Source organism: Macaca nemestrina, chromosome 17 (genome assembly GCF_043159975.1).
Source record: "Macaca nemestrina isolate mMacNem1 chromosome 17, mMacNem.hap1, whole genome shotgun sequence".
Taxonomy (NCBI): Eukaryota; Metazoa; Chordata; class Mammalia; order Primates; family Cercopithecidae; genus Macaca; species Macaca nemestrina.
In genome coordinates this window covers 83,917,239-83,943,894 of record NC_092141.1, presented here as the reverse complement: position 1 = coordinate 83,943,894, position 26,656 = coordinate 83,917,239, and the positions used below count along the sequence as shown (strand labels likewise).

At 53.2% G+C, this 26,656-nt stretch overlaps 1 protein-coding gene across 2 annotated transcripts; it reads right to left on the bottom strand.

Moving 5' to 3' along the window:
• Positions 1 to 285: 285 nt before the first annotated feature.
• LOC105469144 (cerebellar degeneration related protein 2 like) lies at positions 286 to 18,342 on the bottom strand. 2 transcript variants are annotated; one of them, XM_011719787.2, is made up of 6 exons: positions 17,853 to 17,977; positions 14,077 to 14,298; positions 6,474 to 6,586; positions 5,205 to 5,353; positions 4,455 to 4,619; positions 286 to 2,881 (listed from the first exon to the last, which is right to left on the bottom strand). In XM_011719787.2, the coding sequence occupies exons 3-6, from the start codon at positions 6,510 to 6,512 to the stop codon at positions 1,990 to 1,992; spliced, it is 1,245 nt and encodes a 414-aa protein (XP_011718089.1). In that variant the 5' UTR covers positions 6,513 to 6,586; positions 14,077 to 14,298; positions 17,853 to 17,977; the 3' UTR covers positions 286 to 1,989. The 2 variants fall into 2 exon arrangements, with proteins under 2 accessions (XP_011718089.1, XP_011718086.1); XM_011719784.3 differs by lacking the exon at positions 14,077 to 14,298 and having other exon boundaries at positions 17,853 to 18,342.
• Positions 18,343 to 26,656: the final 8,314 nt, after the last annotated feature.

The following is a 26,656-nucleotide window of genomic DNA, read 5'->3' as shown; positions in this document are numbered from 1 at the left end:
CACTACCCTCCTGCCCTGATTTTTCCATCATGCTACATCTTTTGTTTAATTATTTTGGGTGGATCTCCCCACACAAGAATGTAAACTCCAAGGGAAGAGGGGCCCTGCTGGCTTGTTCACCATGTATCCCTACCTGGCCCTCAATAAATATAGAAACTTCTGCCAGAGGCTGCTATTGGGAGCTGTTCAGTCTCAGGGAAGTGGGACCCAGGATGCTACCCTCTCCCACGGCCGGGCGTGATGCGAGGCAGGTGTGTGAGATGCACGGTGATGGGCCATTTCTGCTTTTAGAATACTGGTGCATTTTTTATTAAAGAAGAGAATAAAGCATTTGTAAATATATTTCTCTCACGTATACTTCAAAGGTGACGCTGGTCTGCCACTACAGAGCTGGGGAGCAAACAGGCTGGAGCTCTTCCCCCCACCCTTCCACACTCCTTTTGCCCAGATAACAGAGACACACGTAGGGCAGGGAGCTGCCTAGCCTCAAAGGACAAGTTTCCCAGTTGCATGTACAGAAGGACACAGTCGCCACCAGCTCCCATCACAGTGCCGCCCAGAAAGCAGGTGGTGTCTCCAGGAGGTCAGGGATGCTTGGTAAGAAAACCCCTTTACCCATTAGAAATAAATAAGGCATGAAGGTTCCCACTGGGCTCCCGGTACAGAGGCCAGGGCCCCCGCCTTCCACTGACTGTATGGCTCCTCTAGTTTCTAGGGTCTCAGAAAGGGTGGCAGAAGGAACCAGAAGCTGCTCAGGGCAAGCTGGGGACCTGGGTGTCTCTTAGCTGAACCTTGACTTTCTGACATCTTGAAGCAAAACCCCTGATCCAGCTGGGTCCTCAAAAGCCCCCCACAAAGGTGGGAAGTTAAGAGCAGGCATTTTATGGGAGGGAAGGAGGGAGGGAGCATGTTCCTCAGCCCCATCCCAATTCAACAGGATGCAGCATGGGGTGAAAACCCCAGTCCCCAGTGAAGGGCAGGCAGGGGTGGACACTGGGACCACTGGCTGGTGGTGCATGTCCAGAACATTCTGGGGACTGCAGACATGACCTGTGCCAGGGTTGGCCTGTGAGGAGCGTGGAGTGACTGAGACATCATGGTCCCTGAGATGGGGGCAAGCACAGAGAGGGGAGTCAGAGGCCAAGCTTGATTAGTTGGAGGCGGTGTGAAGGGATGAGGGCTCCCCACTGCCCCGGCCCCTGGAAAGCTTAAGGCCCAGCAGGCATTTCCGAGGTTGGAAGCCAAGGAGGCCGGCTCTGAGCGAAACTGCATCAGTCTGCTGAGGGGCTCCTTCTCCTCCTCTGACTGGCTACAGATCTGCGGTGGGCCAAGAGTATCCAGGGAGAAACCTGTCCTTGGCCGGGCTGGAGCAGGGACACTCCAGGCCCAGCTGAGGCTTCCTGCTCTGCATGGCAGGGGACATCTCTGACCTGGTCAGGACCTTGGGGGTGGGACAGCTGGCACTAAGGGAATGTCAGCACATCAGGGCTGGGGAGAAGCAGTGGGTGGTCCAGGAAACCCCTGAAACAGCTGGCCCTGGGGTCCCCTTTCAAGTGTTTCCAGTTGTGGCAAGGGGTCAAGGAGACCTTGCATTGCAAATCTCTTAGAAAAAAAACAAACTTAACCAAAAAACAGCCAACTGATCCAGAATGGCTTCTTCAGAAGCCTGGCCACCAGTCTGAGGGTGAGGTGCAGGGTCAGGAAGCCTGGGGCTGGGGGAGCTGGGGGATCCCTGGGGTAGTGGGGACATTTGGCTTTGAACTCTGAGCTGCGCCTTTGGGCTGGCGCGAGGTGGCCAAGGGCTCCTGGGAGGCAGAACACGTGGGCTGCCTCGGCTCAGCAGGGAACATGCTGCGTGCTTCCGGATCAGGAGGTCGCGTGCTGTGGTGGCAGGCCGCTAAAGGGCGCTGGCTCTCTGGAAGCTGCACCGCCCAGGCCTGAGGGACCCCACGGCCTCCACCCTGGGGGAGGCTGCAGGCCGGGCGAGGGTCACTTGCTGCTGTGCGTCTTGACTTTGGTGGCGTTGATGTCAGCCTTGGTCTTCTGGATCCTGGAGAAGATCTCCTTAAAGAGCGCCTTGTACTCGGGCTGGCTCTGCTCCAGCCGCTTGTCGACAGCCTCCACGTGCTGGCTTAGGCTCTTCTCACCTGCCTTGGCCTCCCCCTGGCCCTCCTCACCCCCGCGCAAGTCCCTCCACGAGCTGTCCCGGGAGATGGGGCGCGAGGTCTGCACACCGGTGTGCCGCACCCCGGCCCCGTGCTGCCGGCACTTGCTAAGCAGCTCCTCGTACTTCTCGAGCAGCGCGTGGTACTGCTCGTCCACCTCCCGCAGAATGGACATGCCCCGCTTGCGCACACTGTTGGCGTGCAGTGTGAGGTTGCCCGCGTGCCGGCTGGCTGGGTCTTTGGCCACGATGGCGTTAAGCGCAGTGTCGCTGCAGCTCTTGCGCACCACATGGCCTGGGGAGGCGGCAGGTGAGGAGACACCGTCCTGGGCGCCTGAGTCGTCGCCGCGGCCGGGCTGGGGATCGTCAGCCTCAGGGGCCTGCGTGAGAGGTGCAAGCAGGGCCTCGGCCAGGTGGTCGTCCGGGCCCAGTAGGTAGGTCTTGGCCTGCTTCATCTGCTGCAGCTCCAGCAGCTCTGCCTCCAGCTCTTGCACGCGCAGGCGACAGGCCTCCATCTCGCATAGCTGGCGCTCCAGCTCGGAGTACTCCTGCAGCACCGCGGTGTACTCGCGCTCTGCCCGCTCCTTGCGCTGCCGCTCCTGGCTCACCTGGGAGCGCAGCACCCCCACCAGGGACTGCAGCCGCTCGTTCTCCTGCTCCAGGGGCCGCGGGCCCAGCTCCAGGGAGGAACTGTGTAGGCGGAAAGCATCCTTGCACCTGGCGGGGAGTGGAAGCCCGAGCGGGGTGGGGGCGGAGGAGAGGGCAGTGGTCACGGTCACGGTCAAGGCTGAGAAGCCCAGCCCTTACATCTCTCTTGTTCTCTGGGCTGAAATTGTTTGCCCCTCTCGGTTGGCTCTCCACCCTCCTCCACCCTTCTCCCCCTGCTCTCTGCCCCTGGAGGCTGACCACCACGGACCGCCTCTGCCAGGTCGCTTGGTTCTCCCCTGAGCTTGGCACATGGCAGGCACTGGCTAGAGATCCGAGGGGGGAGCAGAGGCCGTGGAGTGTGTCTTCCTTGGGCTCTCCATGGTTAATGGTGACCAGGCAGCCTTCTCCATACATTCTAGGTGCCGGTAACCTCCCTTCCCCCTTGCTCTTTGAGGCCTAGGCCTGGTGGCAGCTCCACTCTGCTGCAACCCTGGGGCACTATAGTGTCCCTGTGGTTTCCCTACGCCCTGCCCACACCTCTTCTTCATTTAACTTTTCCATTACTCTGTGTAAGAGACTGTTTCCTGCCAGGACCCTTATTGAAACACCCACTACATATGAAGCATGTATTATTCCATTATTAAGTGGTTGTCTGGTCTTAGATTTAATGGGAACTGAAAAGCACAGTGGGTTACCTCTCCTGGGTTAGCATCCTGGCTGAACCTCTTACTAAACAGGTGACCTTGGATAAGACACACAACCTCTGTGCTTCAATTTTATCATCTGGAGAGTAGGCATCATAAAACACCCCCAACAGTGTTGCCATAAGAATTATATCAGCTGGCCGGGCACAGTGGCTCAAGCCTGTAATCCCAGCACTTTGGGAGGCCGAGACGGGCGGATCACGAGGTCAGGAGATCAAGACCATCCTGGCTGACCCGGTGAAACCCCGTCTCTACTAAAAAATACAAAAAACTAGCCGGGCAAGGAGGTGGGCGCCTGTGGTCCCAGCTACTCGAGAGGCTGAGGCAGGAGAATGGCGGGAGGCGGAGCTTGCAGTGAGTTGACATCCGGCCACTGCACTCCAGCCTGGGCGACAGAGTGAGACTCCGTCTCAAAAAAAAAGAATTGTATCCGCTTAGGCCAGGCACGGTGGCTCACACCTGTAATCCCAGCACTTTGGGAGGCTGAGGCGGGTGGATCACGAGGTCAGGAGATTGAGACCATCCTGGCTAACATGGTGAAACCCCATCTCTACTAAAAATACACACACACACACACAAAATGAGCCGGGTGTGGTGGTGGGCGCCTGTAGTCCCAGCTACTCTGGAGGCTGAGGCAGGAGAATGGCGTGAACCCGGGAGGCAGAGCTTGCAGTGAGCCGAGATCACGCCACTGCACTCCAGCCTGGGCGACAGAGCAAGACTCCGTCAAAAAAAAAAAAAAAAAAGAAAAATTGTATCAGCATAGTGGCAGCACACAACCAGGGCTCAGTAAACGCCAGCTGCTATGACTGTCATTAGCAACAGGCCCAGTCTCTCTGATGGCCTGGATGATGCACCAACAGCACCCTGCTGTCTGCTGCCTCTCCTTCCTCCCATAGCTGGCAATCCCAGAGACACCAAGGAGCACTCTCACCTACCGGGGGCTGGTGCATAGCTCCTTGAGGCAGGGGAAGGTGTGGATGGTACGCCTGCGTTCCCGCTTCTCCCGGAGCACTTGCAGCTGCTCCAGGCCTCTTAGTTGCTCCACCTGGGCCTGCAGCTCCTCCACCTGGGCCTGGAGGCGCTCAATGGTCTCCGTCAGCCTGGGGGTGGGGCGGTGGACACACAGGGACTTTAAGGGGATGGGGCCAGTTTGCCTCATGGCAGCCCTGGCTCCCTGAAGATGGAGGGACGTTGGGTAGGAGGTAGACAGGTACCCTTGAGCCGCTGTCTGGTCCTGAGGTAGGGTGGGGAATTCTCTGCATGCCCAAGGACCCGCCCTTCTTTTATACCTCTCAGGCGAGCTGATGACTTCTCCTCTGTGCCACCTCAGTTCCTTGTCACTCCTCTATCACTTATTGTCCTGCACTGCCATAAAATATTTACATGCCTGCCTTCTCTTCCAGGCTGTGAGGTCTTATAGGGCAGGACAATGCCTTTGTTTCCCCATCATTGCATCCCCAGTGTATAAAAAAGAGCCTAGCGCATAGTTGGTGCTTAAAGCAAGGTTGCGGCCTGAATGTTAAACCACACAAAATACACAAGGACAAGCTCACTCCCATCCCAGGTTCCTAGGGAGACATGCACAAGTCACACCCATCAGTCCATGGGCTCCTGTGTACACTCAGCCCTGGGGCTCTCCCTGCCCGCCCCCCGGCCCTCACCCGGGCCCTCACCCGGGCCCTCACCCATGGATCTTCTGCTGGGCGGCCTTGCTCTCCAGTACCAGCCTGTGGTTGGTCAGCTCCAGGTCCCGGGCTGTCAGGTCCAGCTGCTCGTAGACTTTGGCGTGCTGCTCGTTCACATGCCGCAGCGTGTCCAGCTGCTTGGTTAGGTACTGGGGGTGGAAGCACATTGAGTAACCTTTTGGAATTGGGCAGGGGCAAATGTCTCTGCCTAGACCCTCCTCCTACTTCTTTTTTTGTCCTTTTTCTTTTCTTTTCTTTTCTTTTCTTTGAGACAGAGTCTTGCCGTATTGCCCAGGCTGAAGTGCAGTGGCGTGATTTCGACTCACTGCAACCTCTGCCTGCTGAGTTCAAGTGATTCTCCTGCCTCAGCCTCCTGAGTAGCTGGAACTATAGGTGCCCGCCACCATGCCTGGCTAATTTTGGTATTTTTAGTAGAGACAGGGTTTCACCATATTGGCCAGGCTGGTCTTGAACTCCTGACCTCAAGTGATCTGCCTGCCTCTGCCTCTCAAAGTGCTGGGATTATAGGCGTGCGCCACCACCCCAGCCTCTTTTTTTTTTTTTTTTTAACTTCTAAAATCTTTTTTATTTTACTTATTTATTTTTAAGACAGGGTCTTGCTCTGTTGCCTAGGCTGGAGTGCAGTGGCACAATCACGGCTCACTGCAGCCTCAACCTCCAGGCTCAAGCGATCCTCACCTCATCCTCTCAAGTAGCTGGGACCACAGGCGCATGCCACCATAGCCAGTTAATTTTTGTATTTTTTGTAGAGACAAGGTTTCGCCACGTTGTCTGGGCTCAAGTATTTCACCCACCTTGGCCTCCCAAAGTGCTGGGATTACAAGCATGAGCCACCACGCCCAGCCTCTTCTCCCCTTCTAAGGACAAGTTTGCTTTGATGTATTTGTCTTCAGCTGAGTGGGGCTTAAAAATGGTTGTTCAGGCTGGGCATGGTGGCTCATGCCTGTAATCCTAGCATTTTAGGAGGCTGAGGTGGGAGGACCACTTGAACTCAGGAGTTAGAGACCAGCTTGGGCAACATGGTGAGACTTGGTCTCTATTTAAAAAAAACCACAAAACTGATGGTGCAATAGGGCTGCCTGAGATAGCTGTGCTGTCCTTGTACAGGATAGCACAGTTGTGAACTATACCAGGCTATTGGGCTAAGGCTGTGTCTGATAAGCCGGCACCTTATTCTAAGTTGCATAAAGTCACACACAGGCCAAGGGGCCCTTGAGGGGTGTGGGCAAGCACATGCAGGGCCCTCACCTCGATCTCCTGCACCTGTTCCTCATTGGTGGAGTACATCTGCTGCAGGGACCCCTCCAGCTCCTTGTTCCTCTCCAGCAGAGTCTTCCCCAGCTCTGCAGCTAGGTGCAAGTCTAGGATAGGAGAAACGTGAGCATGAGAACAAAGGCAGAGGATGCCCATTCATGTTCCGAGCATCTACTCTAGGTGATCCCAACATAACCAAGACACCAGGAGCCTCCAGGCCTGGGAGGAGACGTAAGCCAGGAGCTAAGCCTTTGCACTGTTACTTCTGCCTGGAATGTTCTTTCCTGACACTTCCAGGACTTGCTCACTCTTCTCCTTCAAGTCTATGCCTGTCACTTTCTCCAATCACTTGGTTCAGTCACACTGTTCCCTGCCCTGCAGTCTCTCTCCCGCTTCATCTTTCTCCTTAGCACTTAGCACCATCTAATTTCCCAAGGAAGTTACTCCTTTATCTTTTTCAGCTCCCCCAACTAACTGAGAGCTCATGGGGCAGTTTTTTTTTTTCTTTTAAGGGATGGGGCCCAGGCTGGGGTGCAGTGAGTATTTACAGGTGTGATCATATGTGCTGCAGCCTTGAGCTCCTGGGCTCAAGCGATCTTCCTCCCTCAGCCTCCCAGGGCAACATAGTGAGATCCCATCTCTATTAAAAAAAAAAAAAAAAAAAAAAAAAGGTCGTGCAATACTGCTGCCTGGGATAGGATCCCTTGAGCCCAGGAGCTCAAGGCTACAGAGTATATGATCACGCCTGTGAATAGGCGTGGGACTTTAATACCGGTTGCTGGGACTACAGGCGTAGTATTTTTTTTTTTTTTGAGACAGAGTTTTGCTCTTCTTGCTCAGGCTGGAGCGCAGTGGCGCGATCTTGGCTCACTGCAACCTCCGCCTCCCAGGTTCCTGCCAACCATTCTCCTGCCTCAGCCTCCCAAGTAGCTGGGACTACAGGCGCCTGCCACCATGCCTGGCTAATTTTTTGCATTCTTAGTAGAGATGGGATTTCACCGTGTTAGCCAGGATGGTCTCGATCTCCCGACCTCATAATCCACCCTCCTCGGCCTCCCAAACTGCTGGAATTACAGGCGTGAGCCACAGTGCCTGGCCCTTTTTTTTTTTTTTTCTAAAATATTTTTTATGCCAGGATTATAGGCACCCACTACCACGCCCGGCTAATGTTTTGTATTTTTAGTAGAGATGGGGTCTCACCACATTGGCCACACTGGTCTTGAACTCCTGACCTCAGGCCTCCCAAAGTGCTGGGATTATAGGCGTGAGCCACCACACCCGTCTTAACATTTTAAAATTTTTTTTGTAGAGACAGGGTCATGTTATATTGCCCAGGCTAGTCTCGAACTCCTGGCCTCAAGCGACCCTCCTACCTTGACCTCTCAAAATGCTAGTATTACAGGCGTGAGCCACCGCACCTGGCAGGGCAGGGATTTTTATGTTTTGCTCATGAATATCCCCAGGGCCTAGGACAGTATCTAGCACACAGTCAGTGCATAATTTGTCTTTTGGGAAGAGTAAGTGAGTGATAAGAGCATGGATGGACATAGAGGCCAGGTGCTGTGGAGCGATGGGCAAGGGAGAGCTTCACTCTCCCTGGGAGGCTCAGGCAAACGGGCAGCTTTCGAGTCAGACTTTGAAGGGTGGATAGGAGGCTGGGTGCGGTGGCTCACGCCTGTAATCCCAGCATTTTGGGAGGCCAAGGTGGGAGGATCACTTGAGGTCAGGAGTTCGAGACCAGCCAGGCCAACATGGTGAAATCCTATCTCTACTAAAAATATAAAAATTAGCTGGGTGTGGTGGCACAAGCCTGTAATCCCAGCTAGTTGGGAGGCTGAGGCAGAAGAATCGCTTGAACCTGGGAGACAGAGGTTGCAGTGAGCCGAGATCGTGCCACTGCACTCCAGCCTGAGTGACAGAGCGAGACTCCGTCTCAAAAAAAAAAAAAAAAAAGAAAGAAAGAAAAAGAAAAGGGTGAATAGGAGCTTGCAGAGAGGCAGAGAGAGCAGAAGGGCTTGCTGAATATTAAAACTGGAAGAGGATTCAGAACTTTTTTGCCCAACTTCTTGATTTTATGGCTAATGAGCAGGACAGCAGAGTGACTTGCCCATGGTCACCCAGCTGGTTTATGTCCATGCTGGGGGGATAATTCAGGTATTGGGCTCCTGGTTGGGTACCATTTGACCCTAGTGACATGTGCCCCTCTCTCAAACCTTCTCCTTTCCCTGAGCAGCAGAACCATCCTCTTCCCGCGGCAGCCCTGGTGCTTGTACCCTGCAGGACTGGAACCTTCCCTCCCCGACCGCAGTCCAAGGGAAATGAGCACCCATCAGATAAGCCAGGAGGGAATCCGTCTGTTTTCAGGGGGATGGGTGGGTAGAGAGGAGTTAGAAGCAAACGGCAGGTACTAAAATCCCTAAGTTCTCTTTGTGGGTCTGAGTTGTGTGATGATACCTAGACATTTTGAGTGGATACAACCTTCCCAACAACACACATATGTATATTAAATATATTTATTATTTTTTGTTTCTTTCCTTTTTTTTTTTTTTTTTTGAGACGGAGTCTCGCTTTGTCTCCCAGGCTGGAGAGCAGTGGGGCAATCTCGGCTCACTGTAACCTCCGCCTCCCGGGTTCACGCCATTCTCCTGCCTCAGCCTCCCAAGTAGCTGGGATTACAGGCGCCTACAACCACGTCCAGCTAATTTTTGTATTTTTAATAGAGATGGGGTTTCACCACGTTGGTCAGGCTGGTCTCAAACTCCTGACCTCAAGCAATCCACCCACCTCGGCCTCCCAAAGTGCTGGAATTACAGGTGTGAGCTACTGTGCCTGGCCTGTTTTTTGTTTTAAAAAGAGGCAGGGTGATAAAAATATTCTAAAATTGATTGTGGTGATGGTTGCATAACTCTGTGAATATAATAAAAACCGTTGAATTGCACACTTTAAATGAGTGAACTGTATTGTGTATTAATTAAATCTCAATAAATCTGTTAAAAAAAAAAGATTTAGGCTGCTTAATCCAGAGTCAGAGAAGAGGGGGGACAGCGGGTCCTTAAAGAGGTCATTACAGCAGGCTCAGGCTGAGTTTCACAAGGCTGTTTTCTTTTTAAAATAGATTTAATGTTTTTCATAAGGCATGATTGGTGTAAAAAAATCAAACAGTACAGAAAGGTTAAAAACTGGTGATTTAGCCGGGCGCGGTGGCTCACGCCTGTAATCCCAGCACTTTGGGAGGCCGAGGCGGGCGGATCACAAGGTCAGGAGATCGAGACCACGGTGAAACCCCATCTCTACTAAAAATACAAAAAATTAGCCGGGTGCGGTTGTGGGCGCCTGTAGTCCCAGCTACTGGGGAGGCTGAGGCAGGAGAATGGCGTGAACCCGGGAGGCGGAGCTTGCAGTGAGCCGAGATCGCGCCACTGCACTCCAGGCTGGGCTGGGCGACAGAGCGAGACTCCATCTCAAAACAAAACAAAACAAAACAAAACAAAACCAAAAAAAAAAAAAAAAAAAACTGGTGATTTAGGCCAGGCGCAGTGGCTCATGCCTATAATCCCAGCTCTTTGGGAGGCCAAGGTGGGTGGATCACTTGAAGTCAGGAGTTCGAGACCAGCCTGGCCAACATGGTAAAACCCTGTCTCTACTAAAAACAAAAATTAGCCAGGCGTGGTGGCGTGTGCCTGTGGTCCCAGCTACTTGGGAAGTTGAGGCAGGAGGATCACTTGAACCTGGGAGACAGAGGTTGCAGTGAGCCGAGATTGTGTCACTGCACTCCAGCCGGGGTGACAGAGAGAGACCCTGTCTCAAAAAAACAAACCAAACAAACAAACAATAACAAACTGGTGATTTAAAAATTACAGGCCAGGCCGGGTATGGTGGCTCATGCCTATAATCCTAGCACTTTGGGAGGCCAAGGTGGGAGGATTGCTTTAGCAAAGGAGTTCAACACCAGCCTGGGCAATATAATGAGACCCTATCTTTACAAAAAATAAGAAAATTAGTGGGGTGTCTTGGCATATGCCTGTAATCCCAGCTATTTGGTGAGCTGTGATTGTGCCGCTGGACTCCAGCCTGGATGACAGAGTGAGACACTGTCCCTCAAAAAGAAAAAAAAAAAGAAAAAAGAAAGTGTAGACTGGGCACAGTGGTTCATGCCTGTAATCCCAGTGCTTTGAGAGGCTGAGGTGAGAGGATAGCTTGAGGCCCAAAGTTAGAGACTAGCCTGGGAAACACAGCGACACCCCATCTCTTTTTTCCTTTTTTTTGAGATTGAGTCTTTCTCTGTCACCAGGCTGGAGTGCAGTGGTGCGATCTTGGCTCACTGCAGCCTCCGCCTCCCAAGTTCAAGCAATTCTCCTGTCTCAGCCTCCCGAGTAGCTGGGACTACAGGCACGCGCTACCACACCCAGCTAATTTTTGTATTTTTAGTAGAGACGGGGTTTCACCATGTTGTCCAGGATGGTCTCAATCTCTTGACCTCATGATCCGCCCGCTTCAGCCTCCCAAAGTGTTGGGATTGCGCCCTACCCGAGACCCCATCTCTACAAAAAAATTGTAAAAATTAGCTGGGCATGGTGGTGCAGCTACTAGGTGGTGGGTCTGTGGTTGCAGCTACTAGGGAAGTTGATGTGGGAGGATTGCTTGAGTCCAGTAGTTTCAGATTACAGTAATGTATGATTGTGCCACTGCATTCCAGTGAGACAAAGCAAGACCCTATCTCTGAAAAAAAAGAATAATGAAACTAATTAACTTTGTGGTACAAAACGTTTTGTGCAAATCACCGCCCAATTCCTTAGGACACAGAATTCCTTGAACAAAGGGTAGGCCTAGGCATCTGGAACAAAAGCTAGGCCTAGATACAGAATTCCTAGAAACAGAATTCCTGGGACAAAAGGTAGGCCTTCTTGAGGCATTCTGTCAAAAGACTGTCCAGGAAAGCACCGGTCTGTTTCACTTTATGAGGCTGCTTCTTTTTTTTTTTTTTTTTTTGAGACGGAGTCTCGCTCTGTCACCCAGGCTGGAGTGCTGTGGCCGGATCTCAGCTCACTGCAAGCTCCGCCTCCCGGGTTCCCGCCATTCTCCTGCCTCAGCCTCCCGAGTAGCCGGGACTACAGGCGCCCGCCACCTCGCCCGGCTAGTTTTTTTTTTGTATTTTTTAGTAGAGACGGGGTTTCACCGTGTTAGCCAGGATGGTCTCGATCTCCTGACCTCGTGATCCGCCCGTCTCGGCCTCCCAAAGTGCTGGGATTACAGGCTTGAGCCACCGCGCCCGGCCTGAGGCTGCTTCTTAAAACAGCTCTCAATCTAGGCTGACGATGTAAATCAGATCAAGATGCGTGAAGACAACTCTACTGGGGCCAATATGATGTGGTTCAGGGATCCAGTTCTCTACCGCTTTCCCTTTTTAGACACGGTGATAGTTCTAGGGTCTCTGGAGGAGAGATGGGCTCTATACTCCCGGACAGAAAGTTTCCTAGATACGGTTGTTCTGGCTGAGCCCTTGCTATGCAATGGACAGAGGCCTGAGAAGGAACAACTGGGGAGCACAAGGCATGTCTTTGAAAAGAACTCTAGACCTGGGGTGGAAGTTTTCCTTTGGGACGAGCCCGGGCAAGCAGTGACTCTTGGTGGGCAGCTGAGGGCAGAGCCTTGGGCCTTCAGCCAAGCTGGGTGCAGAACTGACGTTGCCTTGTGAGAGGCAGAGGGGCCTGACCAGCCACCGAGCCTGGACATAAAGGCTGAGCTGCCCCACGGGAACAAATCTGGAGCCTGCTCCCGTGCACAGAGGTGAGGTTTTGAAACGGCCAAAGTGGAGCCTCCAGGGCTGGGTTTTAGCCACAGGAGGGCCCTGTGTCATCTGGAGAAGGAGTGCAAAGCTGCTATCCTAGAGCAAGGCTGCAGCAACTTAGCCTGGAAAAACAAAGGCAGCTTTCCCAAACACCTCCCTCAGTCACAGAAAACAACAACAACAACAACAAAGAAACCAAATCATGTAAATCATAGATGAGAACCTTTAGCCTTGAGCAATTAACTTTCTGATGAGGATGCCAAGAAAAACTAGTTACGTAACATAAACCTAGTAAGGGAATGAGAATATATGCTGTATGAATTTATTAACTGTAAGTTGGGCAAAAATCTGGAGGTATCTACAAACTGTAAGGTTTGATGTAAAGATCATTGAACTGGGCAACATAGTGAGACCCCTGTCGCTACAGAAAAATTAATTAGCTGGGTGTGCTGGTGCGCACCTGTAATCCCAGCTACTCGGAAGGCTGAAGCAGGAGAATTGCCTGAACCCGGGAGGCAGAGGTTGCAGTGAGCCGAGATTGTGCCACTGAACTCCAACCTGGGCGATGGAACGAGACTCTGTCTCAACAAAAAGATGGAACTACGGCCGTATGCTATGTTGTGTGCATGGCAGTAACTCAGGACTCAGGAGCTGGGCAAAATCATCTTCAGTTTGTGATGAGAGAGCCATGCTATCTTCCTGTTTTCCATAGTGGGACTCAAATGTAGCTCATCCTGAACAGTATCCAGTAGTTCAGATATACATGAAAGAGATCAGAGAGCTACCCTCCTAAATGCTTCCCCCCTTGGAAACTGTTACGTGGTCTGCAAAGAGGCCATTGCTACTGATTCTACCTCCTGCCGTGGGTGTTGGAGGACATGCTCCATGTAAGTGGCCTTCATGGAGCCCCTGCAGCTTAACTAGAATGCAAAGCCACTGCATCAGAGGTGAGTGAAGAAAGGCCAAGTGCAGGGCAACATCATGCCCCCCTCTTCCAGGTGAGCGTCTGGGCTGTGTGTAGATTTCTAATGCTGGCAGGCCAGGGTGGTATACCACCCTACACACCAGAGACATCAAAGGTTGCCCTTTGAAGGCAGTGAATCGACTTGGGCCACCTAGTGATTCAGGGACAGGTAGAAAGAGAAACACAATAGAAGCTGTTTGGGGGCAGAGAGGCAGGTCTCAGATCATTTTAGGGAAACTGGATCACAGTGCAAGCTAAGCTGGTCAAAGCCGCCAGGAGGGATCAGGGAAGAGTCTAGAAGTTGCAGAGCAGGGAAATGAGTGGAGCCAAGTGCTAGGGAGAGAACACCAGCTAGCAGAGGGCTGGTGACGGCTCCCGACTCAGAGGAGAGAGGCCTGGGAACGGGAGAATGGGGGAGCTGGCTAGGCAGGAAGTCAAAGTGGAGTAACAGCCTGTCACAGCTGGATGAATGGGACACACCGGACCAAGCTGGGGAAGGTACTAAGTCTGGGCTATGGGTTTAAACCGTGCAGGTCAAAAGAAAAAAAATAATAATAAAATAAAATAAAGTCTGGGTTGTCACCTCCCCTGCCTGGACCCCAGGGTTTTCTGGGGTTTCCTTTAGGAGGCTTTAGTGGTTTTACATGAAGCAATGCCCCAGAGGCCTGAGAAGGAATGTCTGGGGAGCCCAGAGCCTGTCTTTGAAAAGAAACTTAGAAATCCCACTGTCCCTTACTGGCTCGGGCACCCCAAATTCCACAGCAGAGATGCAGCAAAGGGACGGGACATTTTCAGGGAGGACAAAGGTAAGGGTGTGGGCTCCAGGTAGTGGACACAAGTACTACCTGGCAGGGCTGTTCTCAGCTCCAGGGCATGACTGTCAGCCACTCTGGGTCCACAGAATCAGGGTCAGGTCACCTTTGGGGTAACCGGGGTGGAGGCAGGATCTCCCTCCTGTTGCCAGGTCAGAGCTCTCCTGAGGCTGAGGACTCAAGGTCAGCTAGGCAGGCGGGGAAAGCACAGGTACCAAGGACTTCAAATCTGTGACTCAGCAGCCGCCTCTCAGCCTGGAAAGAGGAATTCACAGGGCCTACCATGCCTGGTCCAAGGTGGGGGAGGAAGGTGGGCCAAAGGAGGGAGTGCCAGTGCTTAATAACCAATGGCCCTTCCTCCCTTCCTCCCTCCCTCCCTCCCTCCCTCCTTTCCTTCCTTGCTTCCTTTCTTCCCTCCCTCCCTCCCTCCTTCCTTTCTCTCTCTCTCTCTCTCTCTCTCTCTCTCTCTCTCTCTCTCTCTCTCTCCTCTCTCTCCCTCTCTCTTTCTGACAGAGTTTTGCTCTTGTTGCCCAGGCTGGAGTGCAATGGCACTATCTCAGCTCACTACAACCTCTGCCTCCTGGGTTCAAGCGAGTCTCCTGCCTCAGCCTCCTGAGTAGCTGGGACTACAGGCATGTGCCACCAAGCCTGGCTAATATTGTATTTTTAGTAGAGACGGGGTTTCTCCATGTTGGTCAGGCTGGTCTCGAACTCCCGACCTCAGGTGATCCGCCTGCCTCGGCCTCCCAAAGTGCTGGGATTACAGGCGTGAGCTGCTGTGCCCAGCTGGCTTTTTCTATTTTTATAGATGTTCATGGCAGTAGGCAGAGGGAACACAGTGAGAATCTAGGACCTCACTTGTCCCACGGCTGCCTTCCACCAGGACAGAGCACCAAAGTCAAACAGGATCTCTACAGTCAAGCTTCTAGAAAGTGGAATTGGGGCCTGCCCTTGGGGCAGGAGGAAACAGATGGGAGGTGAGACCAGGTGGCTGGCTGAGAAAACCATTTCTGGGACACTCACAGGCAAGCAGGGAGCAGCTAGGTGGAAGAGAATTTGTGGGTTGGGAGATGCAACAGGCCTCTGACACCCAATATGGCTGGCCTTTAGACCCTGCTCTGTCCCACCATCCCGTTCTCCATGCCTGGCCCCTGGGGCACAGAGCAGGCGGGGCCCATGGGAATGCCCCTCAGAACCCGTGTCCAATGCTTCCTTCAGCCCCTCATTCCTTACTTTGCAGCCTTCTCACGTCGCTCCATGACTTGGTACAAGTGTCCCTTCCCCCTCGAATGACTTCTTCCCTCCCTCTCCTGGAGAGCCTCCAGCTCAAAAGGGCCTTGGCATAAACCTTTCTGAGTCTCTGCTGTCCCTGTCGCTGGGTCTACAGCTGCAGAACCCCTCACTCTGACGCCACTGTACGTTTGGTCCTATTTCTGTCTTCTCTAATGTAATGTGGACTCTCTGAGGGCAGAGACTATGTCCTCAGGCTCAGCACAGCACCTGGCCCACAGCAAGCAGACATCCAACTTTCGGCAGGAAGCTCCAGTTTATTCTGAGGCTGTCTCATTTCTGCTTTCCCTCCTGATTCCTGGCCTTTGGCTACCATTGGTGCTGCTGGGTCAGGCTGACAGCTGCAGACCAGCAGGGCCAGAGAAGCAAAGGCCTGCAGGGCCCATCCCTCCCGGCAGCCCAGAGCATGGCCACCCAGTGCAGCTGGAGTCTCAGATACTTCTCTCTCTCAAGAAGCCGCGCATCTCTGCACATCTCCCACCTCTACACCCTGGCTCCTTTCCCATCTCTGGGCCAGGAACAGTGCCAAAGCCTTCATTAGGGGTGCAGGAATTAAGTGAGACAGCAACTATTAGCATCGGCCTACCTGAAAACTGTCTTCTCAAGAACTGTTTCCAATCTTTCTTTCTAAGCCTGGCTCTTCCAGGAAGCCCTCCCCACTGCCCATAATACTGTGCCACCAGCCGGGCGCGGTGGCTCATGCCTATAATCCCAGCACTTTGGAGGCCAAGACAGGTGGATCATTTGAGGTCAGGAGTTTGAGACCAGCCTGGCCAACATGGTGAAACCCTGTCTCTGCTAAAAATACAAAAATTAGCCGGGTGTGGTCCCAGCTACTCAGGAGGCTGAGGCAGGAGAATCACTTGAACCCGGGAGGTGGAGGTTGCAGTGAGCTGAGATCGCACCATTATACTCCAACCTGGGTGACAGAGGGCGACTCTGTCTCAAAATAAAGAAATAAATAAAAAGAAAAAAGAAAAATATACTGTGCCACCTGCACTTAGTTACAAGCCTGCCTCCTTCACCTGCCAGGGTATACCCTCAGGGTCAGGGCTGTGACTATTCCCAGCTCCCAGGATGGTGTCTGTTACTTAAAGGGAGCCTAATAGGTGTTCATGGAAAAATCTGCTGTTCAGGATGGGAGAGGGGGTTTTCACAATGTGTGGATATGTGTGTTTGTGTGTGCGTGTGTGTGTGTGTGTTTGTGTGTGCCTGTGTGTGCGTGTGTGTGTGTGAGGGGAGCTGTATCTCATTCCAGGCAAGGAGGCTGAGGTTAGAGTCCAGGGCACAGACCATGGCAGGGTCTAGTCCAGCATCCCCAGTCCCACCCTGGTCCCCCTGAGGCTATGATTAACCCTTGTCCTGAGCACAAGGACAGAGCCTCATCTGCCAGTCAATCTTGGCCATGTGGGGAAGTAGGTCGGGGTTTCAGGATCCGGGTAGCTGCTGCACATCAGGGCAAAACCAGCCCTCTGGAGCCTTGTGGATGGAGAGCAGGGTGTGGGCACACCACAGCATGCCACGATGGCACAAACTGCAGCAGACTTGTGTCCACACCCCCCAGCTTGCTGGAGGCTGTGGGAAGGTCACTGCTCCCTGGACTCGTTTCCTCGCCCCTTCCAGCTCTCACCATCCAAGAACGAGGCATCTTGGGGGAGGAGAGGGTAGAACTGACTGCACTCCAGCAGGCCTCCTCCTGCTTCCTGTCCCAACAGCCCCATCCCCCACTCCTAGTGATGTCACTTCGGCCACCTCATCACCAGCTTCTAACCCCCTTCCAATCGCCCTTTCTGCCCTCAGATGGCAACTGGGGGCAGCGGAGGTGTATCCCTCTTTATTCAGTCTCTCATCTGGCACACTGGCCGGGATTCCCGAACCTGACCCCCTCCAAACCATGAGCCATTTGCAAGGGGACCGGGCAGGGGAGGGCTAAGCGACTCCTGACTCTTGAAGGCAGATGGGAGACTTGACTTTCTGCTTCTTCACCAGCAAAGACCCGGTACCACTTCTCCCTGAGTAGGAAGCGAGTCGGGGAAACTTTCTGGGAGTCTTAGAGCTCATAAATCCTGGCAGGGACGGGTGCTGCTGGATTTGGTGTGAGATAACTTCCCTCTATACACACGCCACCCTCCCAGCAAACCATGACGAAGGAGCCGCCTCCCGGCCTCCAAAGACTCCTAGCCAGCGCTCAGGCCCCGTAACAATACCAGGGGCGGCTGGGCAGTTGCTGCCTCCAGGACGGGGTGGGCGAGTTGGATGACGGATGCCCTGTGGTCTGGGAAAATAGGAAGACCGCCCCCCGACCCCCACTTTTGCAGGTCTCCACCCGTCCGGTCCGCGTCTTCTCCGGCAGCGCCCCCTCTCTCCACGTCCCGGTTCTCCAGACGCGTCGCTCCTCCGAGTCAGGCGCGCCGGGTCCAGCCCAGCCCCTCCCGGGGTGATAGCGCCCAACAATGGAGAAGCGGACAGGGGTCACCGGGCGCTCCCCGCCTTCCCTCCCCCGTCGCCCCCGCGCTCACCCTGCTCCAGGTCCTGCTGGTCGTACCAGGGCTCCTCTTCCTCCGCGGAGAAGTCCTCCATCCCGGCGGCTCTCCGCATGGCCCCGCGGGCGGCGGGCGGGTGCTGCGGCGGCGCGGCTCAGGGCCGGGACGCGCGGCCCGGGACAATGCGGCGGAGGCGGGCCGGGCCTCCAGCGTTGGGAACTCGGGCTACAGCGCCCGCGCCGCGCCCCCTCGCCATTAGCCGCTCGCCGGGAGCCCACGCGGGGCCTGGCGCTTTGCCACGGTCCGGCCCGGCCGGGGTCGCGCAGAGCCGGGGGCGCCGGGTGGCGGCTACACAAAGGGTGGAGGGGCGGGGACTGCGGGTGGGACGGTGGCAGGGAGGATAGGGTCTGCAGGCGGGTCTGGGGCGCTAGGAGCGCGCGGGTGCCGTGGCGGGCGCCCCCTGCCCGGCTCGGGTCCGCGCTGCCCCTGGCCCGCCCGGCGACACCCGGAGCCGCCGCTGCATCTTGGCGGAGCCCGCCTGCAGCTTGCGGAGCCCGGCTCCGCGGGGTGGGGCCGCCCGCCGCCGACCAATCAGGAGGCGTATGCAAAGCTGGAGGCGGAGCCGAGGGTGGGACCCTCCTGGTGTCTTGGTCTGGGAGTTGCTAGATCGACCCTTTTTCGTCCTCCTTCCCCCGACGACCGATTCAGTTTATGTCTCATGTCTAAAATTATGTTATTTTAGAAGTTGTCGTCTCTCCTAGATCTCCTGGAAGCAAGAATATTGTCTCTCTTTCACAGCTGGCTAGTCACCTCCTAGAACAGGCTGCTCACCAGTTGGGCGCGGTGCCTCACTCCTGTAATCCCGGCACCTTGGGAAGCCAAGGCAGGCAGATCGCCTGAGGTCAGGTGTTTGAGACTAGCCTGGCCAACATGGCGAAACCCCGCCTCCACTAAAAATACAAAAATTAGCCCGGCATGGTGGCGCATGCCTACTCGGGAGGCTGAGGCAGGAGAATCGCTTGAACCCTGGAGACAGAGGTTGCAGAGAGCCAAGATAACACCACTGCACTCCAGCCTGGGCGGCAGAGGGAGACTCTGTCTCAAAAAACCAGACAAACAAAAAACAAACAACATGCTGGTCATTGGTACCTTCCATCGACATTCTTTGAATGAATGAATACTAATTTACAGTTGCCTTTGGGACAACTGCCTGTGGCTAGTTTGAGGGTGTGTTACCTGCATTCAAGGTTCTGTTTTCCTTTCCTTGGGACCCATATCTGATATCCAATTATACCCATTAAAACCATACACATTTGCATCCGTCCAAGCATTCTTTCCTTAGAGGAGTTTTCGGACTCAAGCATTCTTGTAACTCATTTTTATTGGGACCCAGAATGTGCTGGCGCCACTGAGAATCTCTGAATAATGTTGTGATATATCCAACAAATGACTTGTATCCAGAATATAGAAAGAACACCTGCATATTGATAAGAAAAAGGCACGCAACCCAGTAGAAAAATGGGTAAAAGATTTGACCAGGCAATTCACAAAAGAGGATACACAAATAACTCAATAAACATGCAACAAGGTACTGAACTTCTTTAGCCATCAGAAAAATGCACATTGAAACCACAATGAGGTACCACTACCCAATCACCAGAGTGAATTTAGAAAAAACAAAACAAAACAAAACAGGCCAGGCTTGGTGGTTCATGCCTATAATCCCAGCACTTTGGGGAGGCCGAGGTTGGGAGGATCACTTGAGCCTGGAGTTCAAGACCAGCCCGGGCAACATAGCAAGACCCTATCTCTTTTTTTTTTTTTTTTTTTTGAGACGGAGTCTCGCTCTGTTGCCCAGGCTGGAGTGCAGTGGCCGGATCTCGGCTCACTGCAAGCTCTGCCTCCCGGGTTCACGCCATTCTCCTGCCTCAGCCTCCCCAGTAGCTGGGACTACAGGCGCCCGCCACCTCGCCCGGCTAGTTTTTTGTATTTTTTAGTAGAGACGGGGTTTCACCGTGTCAGCCAGGATGGTCTCAATCTCCTGACCTCGTGATCCGCCCGCCTCGGCCTCCCAAAGTGCTGGGATTACAGGCTTGAGCCACCGCGCCCGGCCGCAAGACCCTATCTCTACAAAAAAATTAAAAAATAAAAATTAGGTGGGCATGGTGACACACGCCTGTAGTCCCAGCTACTTTGGGAGGCTGAGGTGGGAGAATTGCTTGAGCCTAGGAGGTTGAGGCTGCAGGGAGCTGTGGTCATGCCACTGCACTCCAGCCTGGGTGACAGAGCAAGACCCTGTCTCAAAAAAAAGACAAAAAATACTTAGTGTTGGCAAGAATGTTGAGCTCTCTCACCCACCCTGCTGGAGGGAATACATAGGACAACAACAATTTTAGAAAACTGCTTGACGTGGCCGGGCGCAATGGCTCATGCCTGTAATCCCAGCACTTTGGGAGGCAAAGGCGGACGGATCACTTGAGGTCAGGAGTTAAAGACCAGCCTGGCCAACATGGTGAAACCCCGTCTCTAAGAAAAATACCAAATTAGCTGGGCATGGTGGCACATGCCTGTAGTCCTAGCTACTCGGGAGGCTGAGGCAGGAGAATCGCTTGAACCTGGGAGGTGGAAGTTGCAGTGAGCTGAGATTGTGCCTGGGCAATAGAGCAAGACTCCGTCTCGGAAAAAAAAAAATTGCTTGATAACCATGAAAGCTGAATAATGTAAGCTGTTGTAGGTTGTGTTTCCAGGCAGCTGATCCTGAGATGGAGATTAGCATGCAGGAAGTTGATTAGGGATATCAATCATATTGGATTAGAGAGGAAAAAAAAGAAAGGAAGTTGACTAGGGAGCGCTCTCAGGATCAACACCTGCAGGAAAGCGAGGGAAGCAGGGTTGATGGGGGAGAAGCTGGGTTAGGATATAGCCTCTGCAAAAGCCTCCTCTGATCCCTGAAGAAGTTTTTTTTTTTTTTTTTTTTTTTTTTTTTGAGACAGAGTCTTGCTCTGTCGCCCAGGCTGGGGTGCAGTGGCCGGATCTCAGCTCACTGCAAGCTCCGCCTCCCGGGTTTAGACCATTCTCCTGCCTCAGCCTCCCGAGTAGCTGGGACTACAGGTGCCCGCCACCTCGCCCGGCTAGTTTTTTGTATTTTTTAGTAGAGACGGGGTTTCACCGTGTTAGCCAGGATGGTCTCGATCTCCTGACCTCGTGATCCGCCCGTCTCGGCCTCCCAAAGTGCTGGGATTACAGGCTTGAGCCACCGCGCCCGGCCCCCTGAAGAACTTTGAATCTGGGGTGACCCTTCAAAGCTATTCCAAGTATCAGTGGGGGAGGGGGCCTTTATATCCCCCACCCTTACATATCAACCAGTCATTGAATGACGCAGGTCATCCCTAGGAGGCATGCGTGACCTTGGCCAAATACGTTCTTTTCAGCTGAGGCTAGTTTGCACAGAGGCCTGGCAGCTGGGACTGCCAGCCAGGGGTCCTCCCAGCAGCTAAGAGAACAGGTCCTTTCATTCTGAAAGAGCTGGTGATGCATCACAGCAGCCACTAGACATGCATACCCTATAACCCAGCAGTTCTATTCCTATATATGTGCAACAGAAATATGCACATACCTTATCCCAAAGACATGTACAAGAATATTCATAGCCACAGTATTCATAACAGCCCACACTAGAAACAATACAAATGTCCATCAACAGTTGAAGAATATATGGCATGTTCATGTAATGGGATGTTATATAGTACAAATAAAATGATCTACTCTCATGGGCTTGGGTTAAAAAAAAAAAAGTTGAGTGAAAGATGCCAGACACAAAGAGTAAATACCTGTATTTGTCTCTTATTGCTTCTGTAACAAATGACCCCAAATTTAATAGCTTGAAACAACACAAATTTATTATTTTACAATTCTGTAGAAGTCTGACAAGGATCACTGGCTAAAGTCAAAGCATTGGTAGAAGCTGTGTTCCTTGTGGAGGCTCCAGGGGAGTATCTGTTTCCTTGTCTTTTGTACCTTCTAGAGGCCATCCATATTCCTTGGCTCATGGCCTCTTTGTCCATCTTCAAAGTTAGCAATAGAAGGTGAAATCCTTTTCACATCCCATCACTTTTACCTTTTCCACCCCCCTCTTATAAAGGACTCTTGTGATTAAACTGGGCACACTGAATAATCCAGGATAATCTCCCTGTCTCAATGTCCTTAACTAAATCACATCTGCAAAGTCTCTTATGTTGGGTAAGGTAATGTATTCAGAGATTCTGGGGGTTAGGATGTGGATATCTTTGGTGGTTATGATTCTGTCACAGCACTGCACGATTCCATTTTATATAAAGTTCATGGCCGGGCAAGGTGGCTCACACATGTAATCCCAGCACTTTGGGAGGCTGAGGTGGGTGGATCACAAGGTCAGGAGATTGAGACCATCCTGGCTAACACGGTGAAACCCTGTCTCTACTAAAAAAATTAGCTGGCGTGGTGGCAGGTGCTTGTAGTCCCAGCTACTTGGGAGGCTGAGGCAGGGGAATGGCGTGAACCTGGGAGGTGGAGCTTGCAGTGAGCCGAAATTGCGCCACTGCACCCCAGCCTGGGCAACAGAGCGAGACTCTGTCTCGAAAATAAATAAATAAATAAATAAATAAATAAATAAAGTTCATGTGTCTGGAATCCCAGCTATTGGGAAAGGTGAGGCAAGAGGATCACTAGAGGCCAGGAGCTCGAGACCAGCCTGGTCAACATGGTGAAACCCCATCTCTACCAAAAATACAAAAATTAGCCGGGCCTGGTGGTGCACGCCTGTAATCCCAGCTACTCAGGAGGCTGAGGCAGGAGAATCATTTGAACCTGGGAGGCAGAGGTTGCAGTGAGCTGAGATGGCCCCACTGCACTCCAGCCTGGGCAACAGAGTGAGACTCTGTCTCAAAAATAACATAAAGTAAAATAAAATAAAATAAAATAAAATAACACACTATGGCTGGCCTAAACTCTTCCATGAGGAGGAAAATCACGTCTGCCTTCAAGGAGGAAATTCTTCAGCCTCCATGAGCTACAGGTCAACCAGCCCCAGATCCATTTCAAGCCTTTTCCTGTGATGTAGTCAAGCAGGGTAGAGAGCCGATCCGGGGCGGCAAGTACAGACCACCTGACCTGACCTTGGTATCCCAGGACCTGGCACCTCACCTGAGTGTCAGGAAACCTATTTCGTGGTGTTCCTTGTCGCGGGCATCAAAACACAGCGCTGATGGCAAAGAGCCCTCGGTGGGCTCGATGGCCCCCAAGCCTTGGGCACTGTGTAGCCCTGGAGTTTTGTGACCCCGGCGGCCCCGGGCCCTTCCCTGCGTGCACCCCAGGCTCCCAGAGCTCCCTGGCACCTCCAGCCCAGGTCCTGGATGGGGGAGCGGGAAACAGGCAGGGGACCCCGGGAGCTCCTGGCCACCGCGCGAAGACGGCCAGGCCCTCCCCGCGAGCGCCGCTTCGGCGCGGGGCGGGGCTGGGGACCCCGATGCGACAGCCGATGGCACCGTCGCTGCTGCTCCCCCAAGCCTGCATCCCCCACCTCCATGCGCAGCCCGGCTCGGCCCAGCTCACAGGAAGTGACGGCGCGCGGGCTGCGCAGGCGGCTGAGGGACCGCACCGCCCCCAACCGCACAGCGGCGTTGCGGGAGGCGGAGGGCGTCGACCGACCTCGCGCGCGGCGCATCTCGGGTTAAGGTCAAAGGATCGGGCGACACCTGGAAACCTTCCTCGGGTCCCCACACCTCTGCAGGCGGCTCCTCCCTCCCTGTCCCCGGACACGGTCGCTCCAGCGCTGGGCGCACACTATACTGAATGATCTCGCCCCATCTGCCCCCCCCCCGCCAGTCTGAGGTCAGCGCCTGGCGGGGTAAGGCGCTCAGGACATTGGAGTGAGTGAGGTCATCTGCTGCCCATCCCCGTCTCCCCCATGCACCGTCTGAGTTTGTTCCAGATAACGTGTGCTCTGAAGGGTACATTATTTCAGATTCTCACGGTCCTTGTGGTCGGGGAGTGCCTCCATATGTCTACCTCAGATCCCTGCAGTGTGAACCCTCCAGTCCTGTCATCGGTGGGGTGAACTTTAGGAGACTTGTGCTGATGATATCCAACCTTACTCCTTTGATATCTCCTGGGTTGGTTGTGAGGGTAGGGTAAGTTCATGCACGCCCAGGCCTTAGATCAGCGCTGGGGTCTGCGGAGCACTAGTCAGTGACTATTAGGGTCTTATTATATAGGTTTTCACCTCGAGGAACTATTCCTTGCCCTTCACTACCCCGTCTCTGGCAGGGCTCCTAAGACAGGCTGGGGATGCCTGTGCAGGGACTTTACCTTCCTGGCTGGGGAGGCAGATGGAGCCTGCAGTCAAGGCTCAGTCTTGGGAGAAGAGACCTGGGGAGAAGCCTCAGGTGCCTTTGCCCGCTGCGGGCCGCCTGGGCTCCGCCGCCTCTAGCACAGCCGCGTCACAGCATGGAGGCCCTCTGTGTGGGACCCTTCCGCTTCCTGGCAGACTGAGAACTCCTTGAGGGCAGGGACTCTGGCTGGCACATGGCGGGTCCCCCAATGAATGAAGAAACGTTCTAAGCGATTTTTCTTGGCCTTCTTTCTTCATCCTTCCTCCCAATGACCCCCTAACTAGACATGTCACAGCTTTCCTTATCCCTTTGCCCCAGGTCAGATCCACCTGCCCCGCCTGAAAAACTCCTAAAACTACTCAAAGATGAATCTGCCAGGCGCGGTGGCTCACGCCTGTAATCCCAGCACTTGGGGAGGCCGAGAAGGGTGGATCACGAGGTCAGGAGTTCGAGATCAGCCTGGCCAACATGGTGAAATCCCGTCTCTACTAAAAATACAAAAATTAGATGGGCATGGTGGTGAACGCCTGTAATCCCACCTACCTGGGAGGTTGAGGCAGGAGAATCGCCTGAACCCGGAAGGCAGAGGTTGCAGTGAGCCGAGATTGTGCCATTGCACTCCAGCCTGGGCGACAGACTCCATCTCAAAAAAAAAAAAAAAAAAAAAAGATACATCTGAGAAACAGTTGGCCAAAATGTGTCATTCCTATTGACTAAAGTGGGCGATCAAGTGGCTCCTCCTCCTGTAATCACCCAAGCTGGAAGCCCAGGAGTTATTGTCATTCATTTATCCAATAAATATTTATGATGTGCTAGGCACGGTGCTGAGCGCTGAGGATACAGAGAACAAGATGGACTCAGTCATTGCTCACAGGAAGCTTGAATTTCAATAGAAGAGACAGACATAAAACAATTAAAAAGGCAAAAATAGGCTGGGCGCAGTGGCTCATGCCTGTAATCCCAGCACTTTGGGAGGCCGAGGCGGGCAGATCACAAGGTCAGGAGATCGAAACCATCCTGGCTAACATGGTGAAACCCCCTCTCTACTAAAAATACAAAAAAAAAAAAATTAGCCAGGCTTGGTGGCGGGCGCCTGTAGTCCCAGTTACTCAGGATGCTGAAGCAAAAATATTTACAATAGTGTTAAGAACACAGGGGACCAAAGTAACAATGGTGGAGCTGGGAAATCTCTCAGGGAAAGAGACTTTTTTTTTTTTTTTTTTTTTTTTGAGGCGGAGTCTCACTCTGTCACCCAGGCTGGAGTGCAGTGGCACGATCTCGGCTCACTGTGACCTCTGCCTCTCACGTTCAAGTGATTCTCCTGCCTCAGCCTCCCAAGTAGCTGAATGATCTCACCCCAATCCAAGTAACTGGGATTACAGGCACCTGCCACCGTGACCGGCTAATTTTTGTATTTTTAGTGGAGATGGGTTTCACTATCTTGGCCAGGCTGGTCTTGAACTACTGACCTCGTTATTCAACGCCCCCCTCGGGCTCCCAGAGTGCTGGGATTACAGGTGTGAGCCACCGTGCCCGGCCGGAAAGAGACTTTTAAGATAAGACCCCGGATGATGAAAGGGGGACAGTCACATGAGGAGTGCGAGGAGGGATGTCCCAGGCAGAACAAACAACCTATACAAAGATCCTGGGCAGAAAGACATAGAGCAGTTGAGAAAAATGAAGGAAGACCCACGTGGGTGGAACCCAGGGACTGAAGGGAGGAGAAGCAGGCTCAGACCTTGCAGGGCCTTGGAGATTGCTCCTGACGCAGTGCTCAGAGGAGTCTTCATGGGGGAGTGTTGTGAGCTGCATGTTCAAATTACTTGGGCTGCAGAGAGTATGTGGGAGAGGGGATGAGTGGAGGCTGCTACAGGAGGTGATGGGACCCTGGCAAATGTGAGGGCGGGGGAGATGAAGGGCAGTAGGAAGATACAATGTATATGTTTGATGGATAGCACCCTAGGACTTGGTGATGGACTGGCTGGGGTTGAAGGGGTTGGTAGTAGGAAGAGAGGCATCAAGGGTGACATGGGGCCAGGTGTGGTGGCTCACGCCTGTAATACCAGAACTTTGGGATGCTGAGGCAGGCAGATCACTTGAGGTCAGTAGTTTGAGACCAGCCTGGCCAACATGGCGAAACCCCGTCTCTACTAAAAATAAAAAAACTAGCGGGGTGTGGTGGTGCACACCTGTAGTGCCAGCTATTTGGGAGGCTGAGGCAGGAGAAAGAATCACTTGAATCCAGGAGGCAGAGGTTGCAGTGAGCCGAGATTGCATTTGCGCTTCAGCTCGGGCAACAAGAGCGGAACTCTGTCTCAAAAAAAAAATAAATAAATACATAAATAAAAATAAAAATAATATAAAATATGGTACCAAATTCTCTGTCACTCCTTCCATGGAGAGGTGGGGTAGAGGTCCTCTCCCTGGGAATCTGGTGACCTTGTGATTATTTTGACCAATAGAGTGTGCTAC